The 17967-nt window shown below is 29.7% G+C and overlaps 1 protein-coding gene across 1 annotated transcript; it reads right to left on the bottom strand.

Moving 5' to 3' along the window:
- Positions 1-6430: 6430 nt before the first annotated feature.
- On the bottom strand, positions 6431-7044 carry LOC114179264 (transcription factor PAR2-like). The gene has a single exon (XM_028065530.2). The coding sequence runs from the start codon at positions 6768-6770 to the stop codon at positions 6558-6560; it is 213 nt and encodes a 70-aa protein (XP_027921331.1). The 5' UTR covers positions 6771-7044; the 3' UTR covers positions 6431-6557.
- Positions 7045-17967: the final 10923 nt, after the last annotated feature.

Genomic DNA, 17967 nt, shown 5'->3' with positions numbered 1-17967 from the left:
AAATTTTATATTTATCACTATTAATCTTATATTTATTGTGACAATTTTCTAGTTTCGTTACTATCGGTAGTGTTCTTTGTAATAAATATGAAATTAGTCACTAATAAAGAATAATTAATGATAAAATTTATATTTATTACTAAAATTTTGTCACAAAATTCCTAATTTTTTAGTGATTATACTAGTAGAATTTGTACTCACACAACGCACGAAATTTTCAAACTATTAATGTTTATTATATTAATTTGAGTTTATTAAAAGATAATTACAATTAAATTATTTTATTTTTTAAAATTAAATAATAATAATTTGGTTGCTTTTGTAATAACATAATAGTGAACTAAATTTGAATTAAAATTATTTAATAATTAACAAGGATTATCTATAATTTATATATATATATATATATATATATATATATATATATATATATATATATATATATATATATAAGAGGATACTTTTTTATTTCAATTTTACTTTTAATTATTATTTTAAAAATTAATTATTTTATAAATAGTTTCTAAAAATTTCTTTTGCCTTTAACATTTATTTTAAGACTTTTTCTTTACATATTTTATTTTTTCTAATTTTACATTTAACAACTATTTTAAAAATTAATTACATATTTTTTATTTATCTTAATTCAAATTTATATGAAAGTTAAAAAATTCAAAAATACAGACACAATTTCGCCAATTATACTTAAGTCTATTGAAATTATATGCGAGTTCCTTCCTTTGGGCATTTGTGTGCAAAAAGGATTGATAAAAGAATCGACTTAGAGTACATCGTTATTAATAAGGATAAACTATATTGATTTATAAAAGAACTACAACTTCACATACTAGTCAAGTTGCGCAAGAGATTAAAGTGACAGATAAAAAATAGCAATCAAATCAAACAACTCAATTGTTAGTTATGTGTAAATTACGATTTTGCTATATGAAAAATAATAAAATTATTACATTAACTTTTGAAAAATAATTCCAAAATTTTGTTATTTTTATTTCGGTATCTAATTATTTAACATAATTTTTTTTAGTTTATTTGAAAACTTTCAATATAAAAAATCATGACAATATCAAACAATTAAAATGATAATTTATGCAGACATATATAACATAACCTAAGAGATAACAAATTCAAATATATAAAAAGTTTTGACTTTTAACCAACCATGAATCAACCACGAAGAAGAGTAAACGAATCAAGAGATATTTGAGAAACCTGAGGAATGACCAAACTAGCAATAGTGAGGCCAACAATAAAGTCAAACTTCAAGAGTTTGAAGGTGTACTTAGAATCACAAGAATAGGGAAGAGATATTGAGCTTCAAGAATTAGCTTTATCTTCGGTGGTTGACCCTTGAATCGACTAAAAGTTTCTTAATTTATAATGTATTATACTAGAATTTATAATCACACAATGTAAGAAACTTTTAAGTTATCAATATGTATTATATCAATTTGAGTTTGTAAAAAGTAATTATAATTAAAGTATATTTTTATAAAATTAATAAATAATAATTTGGTTGCTCTGTAATAACATACTAGTAAACTAAATTTGCATTAAAATTATTTGATAATTAACGAGAATGATTACAATGAAGTAGTCTTTTAAAATAAAGTGTGTATATGTGTGTGGGTGTGTTCCTTTGTGCATTTGTGTGAATAGAAGATTAATAAAAGAATTAACATAAAGTAGATTATCTTGATAGACTATATCGATTAATATAAGAATTTCAACTTCATGTTATGAGATCGGAGTGAATGATAAAAAAAATATCAATAAAAAAGAACAATTAAATTGTTATTTATGTATAAATTACAAATATGATATATAAAAAGTAACAGGATTATTACATTAACTTTTGAAAAATAACTCTAAATTTTAGTTATTTTTATTGAAGTATTTAATTATTTCACATAACGTTTTTAAGTTTATTTGAAGATTTTCAATATAAAAAACCATGACAATATTGAAGAATTAAAATGATATATAATTTATGTAGAACATATGTAGCATAATAACAAATTCAAATATATAAAAATTTTGACTTTTAACCAACCATGGAGAAGAGTGAAAGAATTGAGAGAGAAGTTAAGAAACCTTAAGGATGGTCAAGCTAACAATAATGAGCCCAAGGGGAAGAGATATTGAGTTGCAAGAATTAGCTTTGTCTTCGGTGGTTGGTCCTTGATTTGGCAAAGAGGATCAGGGAAAAAAGTTTCCAAATTTATAATGTATTATACTATAATCTATACTCACACAACACTCGAAATTTTAAAGTTATTAATATTTATTATATTAATTTGAGTTTATAAAAAGATAATTATAACTTAAGTATTTTATTTTATAAAATTAAATAATAATAATTTTGTTGCTTTTGTAATAACATACTAATGAACAAATTTTGTATTAAAATTAATTGATAATTAACGAGGATAATTATAATAAGGGTTAAATATGTTTCTGGTCCTTTAACTTGCAGTGAATTTTGAAATTAATCTATTTCAAAACTTTAGACCAATTTAGTCATTCATCTTTCGAAATACGTGAATTTAGTCATTTTAATCAAATTTTGTTAGGTTGATTTGATGTTTTGTATGTATTTCAGGATTGTATTTAAGTTGTTTATACTGTTTGACACATTTTTGTTTTAATGTTAAGTTAAATACTATATGAAAGGCGTTTGAAATGTCAAATAAATTTAACAAAATTTGATTAAAATGACTAAATACACGCATTTTGAAATATAAATGACTAAATTGATCCAAAATTTTGAAATAGATTAATTCCAAAATTGACTGAAAGTTAAGGGACCAAAAACATATTTAACCCTTATAATAAAGTTCATTAAAATTGTGTGAATTGTGTGTGTGCGCATGTGTTTCTCTGTGTAGGTATGTGAGTCCTTGTGTCTATGTTCGTGTATGTGTGTTTGTGTGGGTCTGTGTGTAGGGATGCAACGGGTCGAGTCGGGCATGGATAGTGCCTACCCGCAACCCAACCCGTATGAAAAAAAATTAATCTACACCCGCCCTCGCCCTGTTTACCTGCTGGATACCCTCATAAAAAAAATCCGCAGACTTTTTTCAACGCGCGGGTACCCATTGGATACCAGTGAATATTTTAAAAAACCTATTTTTTAAGTTTTTAAATGATATCAAACTAAATTGTAAAAACAATTAATAAAAAACAAATAGTACTTAAAACATTCATCCAAATAGAAGTCAATATACAACTAAATAAAATTAAAACATAAATCCAAATTAATAAATTAATAGTGCTTAAAACATACCTTCAAATCCAAATATAAGTACTTTATAAAACAAATCTTACAAAAGTAGCACTTTAAAATTTACCCTCAGTTTGTTCATCTTGACCACTTGATTCCTGAAACATAACACCCAATTAAAGTCATTAATAAATGACGAGTGACACTATTAGTAAAATTATAATAAAATATTAAAAAATAACTATTAACATCATCATCAATTATCTTCTCTAGTATTGTATTAAGCTTCATCTTATCCTCTTCCAATTTGGACGAATATGAAAAGAAAAATAAATTCATTATAAAAATTAATTGTAATATATATATATATATATATATAATTTGATGGTGTTAATTTAATTAACTTCTATGTAAGCTTACAACCAATTTTAAACAAACATCAATTCCTCTAAAGCTTTTGGATGTTAATCTACATAGTGTCTGGATGTAATATATATAAGTAGTCTAAGTATTTCAATTCTTTTACACAAATACAATATTCAACTATAAATCGGTTGTCTTGAATTATTGCGCCCAATGCAATGAACTTTATCATTTCAACCATCCTATGATTTGCGATCCTTACTTAATTTATAGCGTAGGTTTAGGTGAACGTTTGCTGATAAGGTGGAAACCAACCATTGAGTCCATTAACATGAGATTACAACATATGAATGATATTTGGAAATTTTGTGGCTTTAATTTTCTTTTTCATTTTTCAATGTTTTTATCAATTTGCTAATTGTCCCGTAGGTTAGCAATTATGTGGAACAAACTCGATTAAAAATATGCAACTTTTATGCAACCAGTCCACATGACTATTTTTTGGCAGTTCAACTCTTCGCATAAAAGCAGAAAAAAAAGTGCTAAAATTATAGATGAATTTTAAACTTAGAAACAATGGAACATTATCATTATCCCGTATTTCCACCGCTTTGAATCTTAGATTCAGTCACGATAGCTTTGTTGTTTCAAATTACCAAATTCAATATGTAATTATTTAAATTTTATATTACTTTAAATTTGTTTAAATAGATTTATTTTATATTTAAATTTATAATTTTGGATTTTAAGTTCTATTCATCTAATTGAATTTGAATTAGAAATAAATTGAATATTTTTTAGATTTTAAAAATTCAAAATCAAACTGCAACTAGCTCATTTTAAATTTGAAATAATATATTGGATTAGGCCTAAGTAAGATACCATCAAATCAAGCTCATCTAAGATCAATCTGATTCACTTCAAGTTCATGTTTAGTGAGTCGGGCCTAATATAAATTGAATTCAAGAATAGATTGAGTTGGACCAAGTCAAATGGAGTTTGGTCGAACTGATTCAACTTAGGCCCAAGTCAACTTGAGCCTAGTCGAGCAGAGTTAGTCTAGGTTTAGGATGAATTAAGTTGTCTTGGACCAAATGTCGAACAAAGTCGATTTACGCACAAATTAAGTTGAGTCGATTTGGGTCGAAGTTGAGTTGAGCCAACCCAAATTTAAGTTGAGTTGAATTTTTTTGGATCTAGGTCAAAACAAGTTGGAAGACAATAAAGTTGGTCAAGCTCAAATCTAGTTGAGCCTGATCGAGTCCAAATCTACTTGAACTCATATGGAATCAAAACGAAACTAACCAAGCCGGATCAAGTAAGTTGGGCATGTATTTGATTGATACATTGAACCTACATTGGATTAGGACATTATCAAGTAGGTTTAACTCCAAGTTAAGTTTATTCATTAGATTGATCCCATATTAGATTTAATCTAATTGATAAAATGAATTTAATTAATCTATATTTAATCCAATTTAAATTAAGCTAAAAAGAATCTAAAACAAATTGAAATATTTTATTAAAATCCTTTACATCTAAACTAAAAAAAAATTCAATTCATAATTACCTCTACTTGAAATATTTTTTCTTACAAGACAATAAAAGAACCCAGTGATTGTACTTTTAAGTCGACCCCAGTGATTCAATTTTACTACTTATCTGATCTCAAAATTACTATATTAACTTTGTTTGCCGTATGAATGCTATGGAAAAATATCAGAGTGATGCTTTGTCTGGTCACCTTAGGTTTGGTATTTTATTTATTTATTTTTGACGTTCTATAACAATTGTACGTCGCCCCCATCGTGATTAGGAATATTTAGTATCAAAGTTGTATATGACGTGCATTTACATTCATCAATGTTCTTATAAATCAATTCCCTTCGTACTACGTCCTATAACATAAAACCAAAGCGATGAATTGCTGTATCCGAAAGAGAGTAAGAAGTAAAATTAGGGTTCTGTTAGGCACAAGTACAGTGCTTTTAGACTAATGTACTTTAAAAGTTTCCTGTTGGGTAACACGAAAATGTAAGTGCGCAACTACCACCTCAAACAACGTGAAGTCGTAGGAAAAGGGGTACACAAACCCTACTATCAGGATTTTTATTTTGATTTTTTTTTTCTCAGGGGTTTGGTGGGGTAACCACTATCTTTAGACTCTAACCAACAATTCGGATCATTTTGCTTAGTTTGTTGACTGGTAATTAACCAAATTAAGACCAATCAATGATTGGTTAGCTACATAAACATGAATACTGGTTTGTGATTCGTATATGAAAAGTGAAAGAGAAAAAAGAAAAATTACAAACCTAAGTAAATTTTTAGAGTATGAAGTTTTACCACAAAGTACTATACAGTAAAGAGGTGGGTATGTCAAAACTCAAAAGGAAATGCAGCATTATGTATATGCATGACAAAATCAGATCCTATAAAGTTAAATTCAGTACGCAACAATGTATCTTCATTTATATTGCTTTCTAATGCATCAACATTGAATGACATGAAAAATTAAGAAGGTCAAAGATAGGATTTAAGGAAGACAACTAAGGGGTGTGGTGTCACAGTCTGAATAATCAATGAAACTGAAGAGTCAAGTTAACAGAGAGTGGGAAACTCTATTCAAACATCATTCCAGTAATTGAAAATTTCATTTCTTAATAACACCAAATAGTAAAAGACTAAGTGACTATTAACCTAAATAAGAACGAACTAAAAATTGAAGCCCCGAATTTAATGAAATGTGTGATAATCTGAACCCTGTTGAAGAAAAAATGTGGAAGTGGAGAGAAAGGAAAGTATAAGTGAGCCGAATTCACCTCATAAAGGAATTACCATAGGCATTAATTGATAAAAATAAATATAATAGATGAATACATATAAGAACAATGATGGTACAACTTGATATAGCAATGCCTGACTAGGTAGTAAATAATGAATATCATCATCATCAAGCATTGAAAACCTTGGAAAGAGCTTGCAGCACATTGAGTTGGATCCTCAATTGCAAGATGTGTTCCGCCGTCTTAAGGAAGAGCCGGTCGGGGTTCATTCCGGCGCCACCGGGGACCAGCCGCTGCAGCTTCTTCATCCTCCTCTCCACACCCTCTTGCCTCCTCCTCCTCTTCCCCCACTTCACCTTTCTCATGTCCCTGCAACCCATTAATTTAGCACAATTTTGTGTCCCAAAGGAAGAAAATACTAATAAATATGATAGATTTGTTCAAACCAGAGAAGAGAAAGAAAGGAAAGAAGAAAATAATGATGATGGTAGTGGAAGAGAATGGCATGGAATGAGAAATGGGGGAGGGCTATAAATGAATGGAGAAAAAGGCAAAGTTCAAGAAACGGGCCATGAGAGCCGAGCCGAGCCGAGCCGGACTGATTTTCAAGCGGCTAGCGCGCCGAACAAAACATCATAGTAATAATATTATTATTTTTATTCACATGCTACACTTATATATAATATGTAATATGAAATAATCTCCGGTATTTATTGGTTGTAGGTTATTATGTGTATTATGCGTGTGGATTTTGGAGGAGACTCGGTTTCAGTTCGGCGTGTTACGGGCCGGTGGGCCAGGCCCACGTTTGTCGTGGAGCGGCCCACGCACGTGTCTGTCAGTGGCTGGCGCCAGCCAGATTTATGAACGGCTTGCGTTGCATACACGTGTCCTAGTAATCCTCGAATCCCGACAGTTGTTCGCTCCTGTCACGGGATCGGATCGGTTGCGTCATGCCTCATCGTAAATCCGAGTGTGAGTCAGCAAATCGTGCGGCTAACGATGGTCCTGCGATGGACCCCACGCGCGAAATTCGGTTTCCCACGTGCGGCCTCACATGGCCTTGTTCTTTCTCGTGTGGTGGTGGTGAGGTCCAACCAAATTCCAGAACACTTCTCTTCACCAGAGACTCACTCACCCTTGCCATGCCTGCACCCACCATCATTCATCTTTCCATTTTCTTTTTTCTACTTTCTTCTTTTTCTTCTAAAGGTTATAAAATAATATTAATTGAGACAAATAGCTAAAGTACGTTAGTTTAAGTTATTGAAAATTTAGTCTTTTTAAGACAAATTTACTCTCTTTAGATAAAGTTTTATGTTTTGATGTTTCGAAAGAAAAAATAAAGTTTATTACATATGTTTCTTGTAATAAATTAGTCTTAAAAATTGAAATTAAAAGTTTTTCTTCTTAACTAGTAACATTTTGTTAAACATTTAGAACAACAGTAGAAGAATCAAATTTTAAAATCCATGGATGATGTAATCAAAATCTTGAGGTCATGGTCCACTCAAACTAATCGGGAAAGGATTTGATCTATAAGGCTTGGTTGCGTAATATTTATGCTCTCAAACTATAAATAGTTATACAAATTTTCATTATTTAATTAAATGAGTTATACACCTGTTTAATTAACACATTTTCTGTTTGGTTGGTTAATTAATTAAGTTGGTGTATAGAAATACCTCTTATATTAGATGTCTAACCAGCATTATTTAGTTTGTTTTATCAGAGAACATATAGTGGTTCAAAGTTAAAAAAAAAAAAACTCATAATTAATTTAATTGAATAGCATCATTTGTTGGCTGGCTAAGTTTAAAAAAAAAATAAAATAAAATAAAACCTTAGTGGTTAAAATATGTAGAAATTATGAATACTATATACATAGAGAGAGAGATTATCATTGAGTCTCTCTCTCCTTATCCTGATATTTATCATTGCTAGTGGGTTACACGAAACCATGTGTGATGCAACTTAGATAGAATATTAAGAAATAAAATGGTTGTATATTAAAGTATGAAATTAAAGAAATATGTATTGTTACTATGTCTTTGTTTATAATATACAGATACATTTCTTTAATGCTATGGCACCCCGTTATTATTTTAACTTTTTTCTAATTCCAGAAAGACCACATTAGATTTAGTTGCCTCCACTTTACGTCTCTCGAATTGATTAATTACATGGGACCAAACTAGTCTGGCTTCATAATTATGAACGATTTTTGGCTACATTTTCGTGATAATCTAATTAATATTTAATACGATTAATTAGGCCTTGCAGAATCCATTTATTATTCCTTTTTCCTTTTCCGATAACCAACAATTAGGTATACAAAAACTCTAGCACAACATGTTATTAGGACAGAAATCCGAATACAATTTAAAAACCTCCATTTGTTGAAAATAGTTAGGTAGAAAATGTCTTTTCAAAAAAAAAAACTAAGCAGTTAAATACACATGAACATAACTCAAAGCATTTAGGACACCTACGAGACATGTAACAATAAAATCACCATATTATTATAAGGTTGTTGAGTCTTTTACGGTATCAATTATAGCCTTCAAGAATGTTTTCAAACTTCTTGAATGCTATGAAATTAACTTGTTTTAAGTAATTTACACCTACATCATCCCAATTGCCTTACTTTTGTTGGATCAGTTTATGCTTGAGTTACGAATCATGAGTATTGAAATTTATGTTAGACATGTCTATGATTGTATTAGAAATATGTTTCTAAGCTAGAGTGAATGAGTTAGTAACTTTTCATTAATAAAGTAATGGATTAAAATGAATGTATATATAAATAAAAAATTAGAGAAAGTATGTGTGAGTGTTGGAGGTGTGGTATAGGTAGAGAAAGCGGTCCCCTTAATAGAAGACTAAGAAAGTTTGCAGGGTCATTGAAACCCATGCCATGTGACGGTTGACGATGACATTTTTGTTCAGAGATGAAGTTAAAAATTTATTACACACAAGACATCTAAAATCGAACACCTACATGCTTCGTACGAAGCCTAGTACACACAAAGACGACAATACCATAAGATATAAAAATGGTTAGTAATGGTGATATTTGACTCGCGGTGAAAACACAGTGTGGTTGAGTTAATGCAGAATGCTGAGGCGCTGCACTGGGGTGAGAACAGTAAGAGTAACAATAACAGTAACAGTAACAGTTGTTAGGTTACCAAGAAGTAGGAGAATTCACATGGGTTGTCGTAAGAAGTAGTAAATTGAGATGGAAGATGGTAGAGTGAGACCCATCTACTTACACAACCCTAGGATGTGCAAATCATTAATAACGTCACAGACCTTTGCTTTTGTCTCTCTGTAATTACCCTACTTACACATAAATTATCTGCACCCGCATAAATGGTGCTGTTCGAACTTCGTGTAACCATCAATTAATTCACCAATTAATTCTTACCCTTTCTTCCAATTCTCTCCCACCTTATTATTTTTAATTCATTGCCCCCCACCCACTTTCATTTTTAATGCACTTAATTCTCTTCGCTTTTTTTATTTTATTTTTATAGAATGCTATTTTTAATTATTGAAGTCTTATGGCATAATGGGCGTTTGACCTTATGAAGAAGAAGCTTAATGTCGTATCCATGGCTGTTTCTCAGAAATTCCAACTCCATCGGTGAAATACATTTTTAAATGTTTGTTAAGAGATAGAGACAAAACAGGCCTTTTGTGGTAATATATGTTTCGGTTGTCTTGATACCATCTTAGTATTTACAAACTTAAGTGATGCATGTTGGGTCTTAGATATCAATCATCACAATTTTGGGCAATATGGAGAAGAGTGTCAATTTCTTTGGTGTCAGTCCTTAGACATTGAACAGTAGTGTATATTATCTTAATGTTATCATATTTTAGCCAATTTTTAGGGTTGTATTGTGAGTTGATGAGGACCTATCATTAACGCTAATTGTACTCAAATTGAAGTCAATTGATTTAGTCTTTATATATACATACATATATATTACATATTTGCTTTTTAGGAATTACTTAAAGGTGTGAACTTGATTTTGGAGCCTATGATTCAAGGATTAAATTAACATAGTTAAAGGACATTAGGCTTGTTTTACCCTTGTTTTGAGGCTTGGGACAGTTGAACAACCCGAGGCTCATGCTTGATGCCCTAGGTTTTATGACATGTTTGGCAACTTGAGAACATACAATGTTTGTCTTGTGTATGCTTTTCGGAGTTTTGTCATTTAGTGTAAATCAATTGAATAGATCTTGGTCAATTGACTTTTTTCTCATTGATTCAAGGCTTGGCACTATTGTACAAGGACATATGACAGGTAGAAAGGATTTATTGGTGTCAAAGTTGAGAGAGTTATAGAAAATGCAGTTTTTTTATGACGTCGTAAAAACTTGTCATAGTAATATGACATGAGTTGACAACATTAATACAATAAATAGATTTATTATGACACATTCTTGAAAACTTGTTATAGTAAATCCAACTTATTATAACATATATTTGAAGATCTCTCATAGTAAGTGGATTTACTATGATAAGTATAATTGGATCAGTCATAATAAGTTTAAAGTTACTATGGCAACTAATGCAAAATTCATCATAGTAAGTTAGATTTTTTTTTATGACTTTTTGTTTTACCATTTTCTTCTCCATTTAATTCACCTCCAAATACATTTCATATCACTAAAACAAACAATTCCCAAGTAAATCAATTCCATATAGTTAAGTTGTCCAACAAACTTTAAAACATGAAATTATATATTCATAGACCTACAACCTTAACAACTTTTACAAATACTCTTCAAAAGATTGTAGAGTACTATAAACATAAGATTTCTACAAGTCATCAGCAACACTCAAAAGAAAGGAAACCCACTTTGTTCTAATTTCTTCCATCTCTCTACCTTCTAATAGGAATGAATCATTAAATAGCTATAAAAAAATAGATAATGAAGTTAATACAATATTCAAAGTCACAATTAGATAAGTATTTAGTCAATTTTTTATTACCTTATTCCATGAGCCAATAATATTTAGTCCATGAGTCATTGCAATTAGAAAATTTGAGAAATGTGCAAAGTTTCTTATAGATCATCCATGATTACGAGTACATAAGTAATGAGACAGTTCAAGAAAATACATATGAAAGCATGCCATTGTGCTTAGAATTAGGCTCCACACACTACCAGAAAAACGTGAATTACCGACGGATCCGTCGGTAACTGATGATTACCAAAGGAATTACCAACGGATGTATATGTTGAAATTATCGACGAACAACATCCGTCGGTAATGTACAGGATAAAATTTTTGTGTGTGTTTATCGACGGATTTACCGACAGTGTTCACTTGTTCATTTACCAACGGATCTTGGCAGTCGGTAATGTTTGTTTTTTTATATGCAGATGGATATACCAACAGATCTGCGTCGTCGGTAATGTCATCGATGAAATCAGAATTAAGAATTGGGATTCCCTCTGCACTTTCATTTCTAATTTTGTCTCAGCTTTTTCTCTCATCTCTCGCGCCCACGAACCGAAAGCCACCCACTGCCAATCAACCACTATGCCATCCCTACTCCCCAGTGAGACCGATCGGAGCCATGGCTGCCTTCCACTGTCATCTGCCTTCCACCATTGCCTGAGTCTCGTTGCGAAATATCGCCGTCGTGGGTAGCAGAAGTTCGAGTGTTGTCGTGGAGGGACGCTGCCGTGGGTAGTGGAAGCATCGGCCGAAGGAGGAGCCCTTCCGCTGTCACTGTCACACCGTCAAGGACGAGAGGTACGACTTGCTTCAATTGACAATGAAATGGTTCAATTTCTCTCTGCAATGCTATCTTGGTTTGAATTAATTGGTGTGTTGGTTTGAATTAATCGTTGTGTTAGTATGAATTGATTGTTGTGTTGGTATGACTTGGTATGAATTGATTGTTGTATGAAGAAATTATTGTGAATCGTATCAAGAATAAAATTAGTTGGTGTGTTGTTATGAATTGATTGTTGTGTTTGTATGAATTGAGTAATTATAGATAGAAGTGCATTTCCACCGAGAAGAACTAAAGCCATTGATTTGCCCATTTTCATAAATTGTGAGTTTGTTTACCTTTGAGATTAAAATTAAAGAGGACCTATCTTCAACTTTCACACTTTTTTCCCATTCATCCCTCTTAGGTGCAACTATTTGCCCTTGAAGCTTCAAAAAAAGAGGACAAGATAATTGAAGATATTATTATTATTGAATGTATTTGACCAAAATTTCCTTTGAAAATCTAATGCAATTGCATCCAATATTCCAATTCAATACTAGTGTTTAAGCTAGAAAAAATGATGTAAAAGATGTCTTAAAAATAAATTTTGAGTAACTAGGGCATGCTATACCTTAATATGAATTTTTGTGGCCTTGCAAGGACCACTAAGGTTTATGTTTTTCACTTTGAATACTCCATTTCTTGGCATAACTAGAGTTGGTATGCCTTATGATCCATATGTGAGTGTTTCTCTACCTCAACACAAGTTCCATTTAATGCCTTTTTGAGTCTCCAATAGCTAGTACAAGTTTTAAGACTGAATATGAAAAAGTCAACTCATGGTCAACTTACCAAATTTTTAGCCAATTGAGTGCATCTTTTGCCATTGTTTTTGTAAGTTTTTTTTTGCCCTTGGTTCACTATTTCTGCATCAAAATATGCCACACAAGTTAGTCACTCTAATTCAAAGAAAAATACATAAACTAAGTTCTTTAACTAGACTAGTTATGCATAAAGTAAGTCACACAAGTTAGCTTCCACATATCAATTTTAGTTTTCCATGTTATTCCTACCTTTTAGCTTAGTTTTCATCATTCTTATACTAATTAAATTGTGTTTGCATCATTGCTTAACATTTTCTTTGCTGATTTGGGATGTCTTAACTCATTTTGACCATTTCTAGTTCATTTTTTGGGGTTTTACTAGGCAAATTTGAATTAGCTTGTTAATTATGAGTTCTCATTTGTTCTCAACCTTTCTTTTGATAATTGGAAGTTGTCCAAGTAGTTCTATAAGAGTTATGTGTAGTAGTTTATTTAATTTCTAAATTTTTGGAGTTTTAGCATACTTTAGTGGTAGTTTTAGGTCTTAGGTAGCTAGATTTTGAGTTGTAGTCAGTTTTAGCAGTGTGAGTTGTTTTCTATTCATATTTTGCCATTAGAAACATGTTAGGATAGTTAGATTAAACTTCCATAGGTTATCTTAGTACATGCATACACAAAAGGGTCAATTTTGTAGACTAGTCTTGGTTTTAGGTAGTGATTTTTGGTAAATCATTTAGGAGATAGTTTGTGACTTAGGATTAAGTTTTCTTAAGTCATTTTAACCTTGTCTAGGTAGTTTAGTGGTACTTCTACCCATGCTTTAGCATAAACTTAGTTTTAACCTACCTTTAGGGTGTTTTTAGAGGTTTTAGGTAGTGAAATTTTGAGTTTTAGGTAGGATTTCAGTTTTGAGTTGTTCCTTGGCTCCTTTAGTCATTTTAACTTTGTTGAGTAGGTCATTGGTGTTGTTTATACCAATTTTATTGTACTGCTTGTTTCATGCACATTTTTTATGTGGAATTGTTAAAGTTTGGGTCTCCACACATCAATTTTCGTGCAACATGTTATTACAGATGGAACGACGAATGTTTCCGTCGGTAATAATCGGCGAACGGAACGATAGATGTTTCTGTCAATAATTACCGGCAGACTTGAACAATCCGTCGGTAAATGATTATTGACGAGAAGTTTACTGACGGATATTTTATCGTCGAAAGTCTGTCGGTAAAACATCATTACTGACGAATTATGCGCATTACTGACGAATTCTGACCGTCGGTAATTAGTGGATTTCTGGTAGTGACATCCTTTTAGAACTCAAAATTTTTGTTTATTCTTAGTTAACTGTGCTTCAGTATTTCACTTTCACCTTTTAGTATTAAATGACAATATTAATACTTTCATATTTAATATTATTATCATAACAAAAATGTTATGCTTATGAATTGAGTTAATATGTTTGTTATCTTTGTTAGTAGTATATATGTTATGATGTTATGTGTTTTCGCCTTTGTCTTAGTTTTATATTTTCTAAGGTTAACGGAAGTGATAGTTCTATTGTGTGGACATGTAAGGTTTAGACATGTGGCACATAGTTAACACTGTTACTATACTACTAATGGAAAAGACTTGATTGCAACGAATTTTTCAAAATAGGGGCTCAATTGAGTCAAATAAAAATGGGAGGACCTACTTGAGATTTTGATACAAAAATGGGGACCTCTGGAATGATTTAACCTATATATTATATTGATAGAAATTAAATTCGATAATTTTTTTATTTTTGTTTTATAAAATATAATATTTAATGTTAATAAATAATAAAATATAAAATTAAATATAATAAAGAATAAAAAAAATCATTGATATACCTTTTATGTTCTCTCTTATTGCCTTTTAAGTTTCTCACATATTTTATTTATCTTCCACTCTTGCATGTTTTCTTTTATTTTTATTTTTAAGAAAGAAATTAGACACAAATTCATTCTTCCTACTCTGATTTTTCATCTGTTTTCTTTCCTTTTTTAAAGATAAAAAAAAAGTAACTCTCTTTTATATCAAATATTAGTTTAATATTTAGTATTTTTTTTCATCTTATAAGTCTTTTTGTATATTTATTTGTTTATGAATATAGAAGAAAAAATTATGTACTATATGTTTCTTCATAACCATTTCTTAGTTCTGACTTGATTATCATATATTTTTTCTTTTAGTAATTATGTCTCCCAATTTTTCATTAAATTTTGATAAATTATTTTTAGTCTTAAACTTTTTTTTAAATATGTATATTAATGAAAAATAAAATAATAAATTCATTTTTTAAGTAATAAAAGGAAAAATATGTGTGAAGATGAAAACAAAACAAATTTACTTTTTTATATATTTTCAAACATGATATTAAGGATCAAATTATTGAATTAGAGGAATCATTTCTTAAGATTCAAGGAATTATAGATAGGGTTTCATATTAATTGTTTGGAACTTATACTAGAAAAACATTCTCAAATATAAAAGTATCCAATAAGTGAAAGGAATTAGAAAAGCTTATTTAGGATGGGATCTATGCTAAATACAACTTCAAAACTGTCATTTTTCTAAGGAGAAATATATAAGGACATTTCAATACTAAATTAGATATACTTTTATTATATTAGTGACAATGATTAAATATATAAATTGTTTTAAATATATGTTATTTTGACTACTTCGAACTCTTTGGTCATGATTCGTCACTGATCATAAAAAAACACTTATCTTTGCCTATATATTATATATTATGTAAAGTCTAACCTAAACACTATTTATTATATATTTTGTATAGTCTAACCTAAACATTGTTTCCTTATATTATGTATAGTCTAATCTAAACACTCTTTCGTCTATTTAGGCCTGATATAATGTATAGGTTGTAATGTATTATTTATGATAACTTAAAGAGAATAACTTGTCTAGATGATATTTTATATCTTAAAGAAAACTTATATTTTGATAAAGCTTTATCGACAAACTTTTGACAATGCAGACGTGACACTACCTTAATGGATGAAAGAAAGGGTTGATGTGACTTGGAAAGAGAAAAATAAATTTTTGTGTGTTATAAAGAAAATTTTGTAAAAAAAAAATTGTCAAAGTATCATAATCTAGTCCTATGTCATAGTATGATTTTGATTTTAAGCATAAATCTCCTCAAACCTTTCAAATGTTTTGAGATAAGCGAAGAAAGAATAATAATGACAAATAATAAGAGAACATTTACTTTTCATAAAGGCTTGACAAAGGAAGTCATGCAAGTTTAGTTTCATAAAATAAACACACACATGTTAAGAGAGCGTGTTTTGAAGTAAAGACATTGTTTGATCAAAAACACCTTTTGTCTTATGCTTCAATAACGTTTATTGTTATTAACATAAAAATGAAGGATCTTTTGTGTTTTAATTGGGTTTATTGTTTATTACATCAAAATCAAAAATGAATGATTTATAAGCATTAATGGAACAACGTATCCAAAGATGAAACAGAATAGAAGATATAAAGTTGATATACGAAAGTATAGATATAGAGATGATTGAAAAGAGCAAATGGAATTGTTGAATGTTTAAAAGATGTAGAAAAGAAAAAGTAATGGTGATGAGAGTGAAGGTTGTGTGGCAGCGTGTTCACCGGAAGGAAAGCCAGTCTCATGGTGTGTGGTCCATTTGGGGACGTTGGTTGCCGGACTTCTGGGCCTTGTCTCCCTCCTCCCAATCTAATTATTCAACTCAATCATTCTTCTTTCAATACCTTCTTCTTCTATCTTTCATTCATTTTTATCAATATTTTTCAAATACCCATCACCTTTCAAATGTCAATAATATTTTCATGTCTGAAAAAAAATTGTTTTATTATCTGTTTCATTACTCATTAAGCATTTGTGAAAAAAAATACATATCTTTTTATACGAAAAATGTCATTATCCACAAATATCTATTAAAAATATCAATTTAATATCTCTTATCCGGAACATACAAATTTTTTTTGTTATCCCTAATTATAAGAGACTAAGATATTAAATAAGTAATACTTTTGTTAAACAAGTTCATAATTTCATGGTTTATTATATATTGGAGGACCAAATTGGAATAATTATATATATAATGAACCAAAATAGTATATCACAGCAAACATTCTTTACATAATACATGATGAATGAGTAACAACAGATTGCATATTTTATCATAAGCTCTCTTATGAGTTTTCTCCTTTGTTTATTTTAATACATTCTTGTGTTGCCTACAAACAACGCTAAAGAGTATATAAAAAATTGAAATTAAATAGGAATGAACAAAAACTACTAATTTTAATGAAATATTATTATAAGAGTTAAGTGGATATATGATGATTGGAGCAGTAGAATATGGTGAATGAATTGGTTCCATGTGGGTGATCATGACTTTTCATTGGGCAGCAAATGAATATTGGTGACAAGTACTCATCTCTCTTAGATCAAGTTGCAGTCATAAGAATGGCCGACAAATATCTTCTCAATTCTAAGCTTCAATTACTTAACCAAACTCTCCATTCTGCTGCATGCCTTTTCAATTCAATTATTCTCAAACATTTAGTCGAAAATTTTTAAATTGATTTCGTTTTTATTTGTTTTAATTACGTATTGAAAAAGTGTTTTAATTGTTTTGTTTTTAATTATTAACAATGTTAATTATTTCTCATGTCAATGCTAATTTGTGATTATTATTTTACAAATTTTTGTTATCACATATAAAGTTTTTGGTGTAATACATCATAGAACAATGTCATGTGTCGATCAGTATAAATGTCAACTTTCATTACTGTGATTTCCATTTAGACGATATATAAGTTCTTTAATTCAATTTAATTCTGATTCTTTTTTAAATGGAACAATATTGTCCTCTCTAAATTAAAACTACATTTATAATTCGTATAAATGTTATACTGAATTTTTTATTAAAAATAAAATTTTTAACATATTCTACAATATTATATATTAT

This window comes from Vigna unguiculata, chromosome 3 (assembly GCF_037176805.1).
Source record: "Vigna unguiculata cultivar grain cowpea cultivar isolate G323 ecotype 2 chromosome 3, ASM3717680v1, whole genome shotgun sequence".
Taxonomy (NCBI): Eukaryota; Viridiplantae; Streptophyta; class Magnoliopsida; order Fabales; family Fabaceae; genus Vigna; species Vigna unguiculata.
This window is presented reverse-complemented; position numbering and strand designations above follow the sequence as displayed.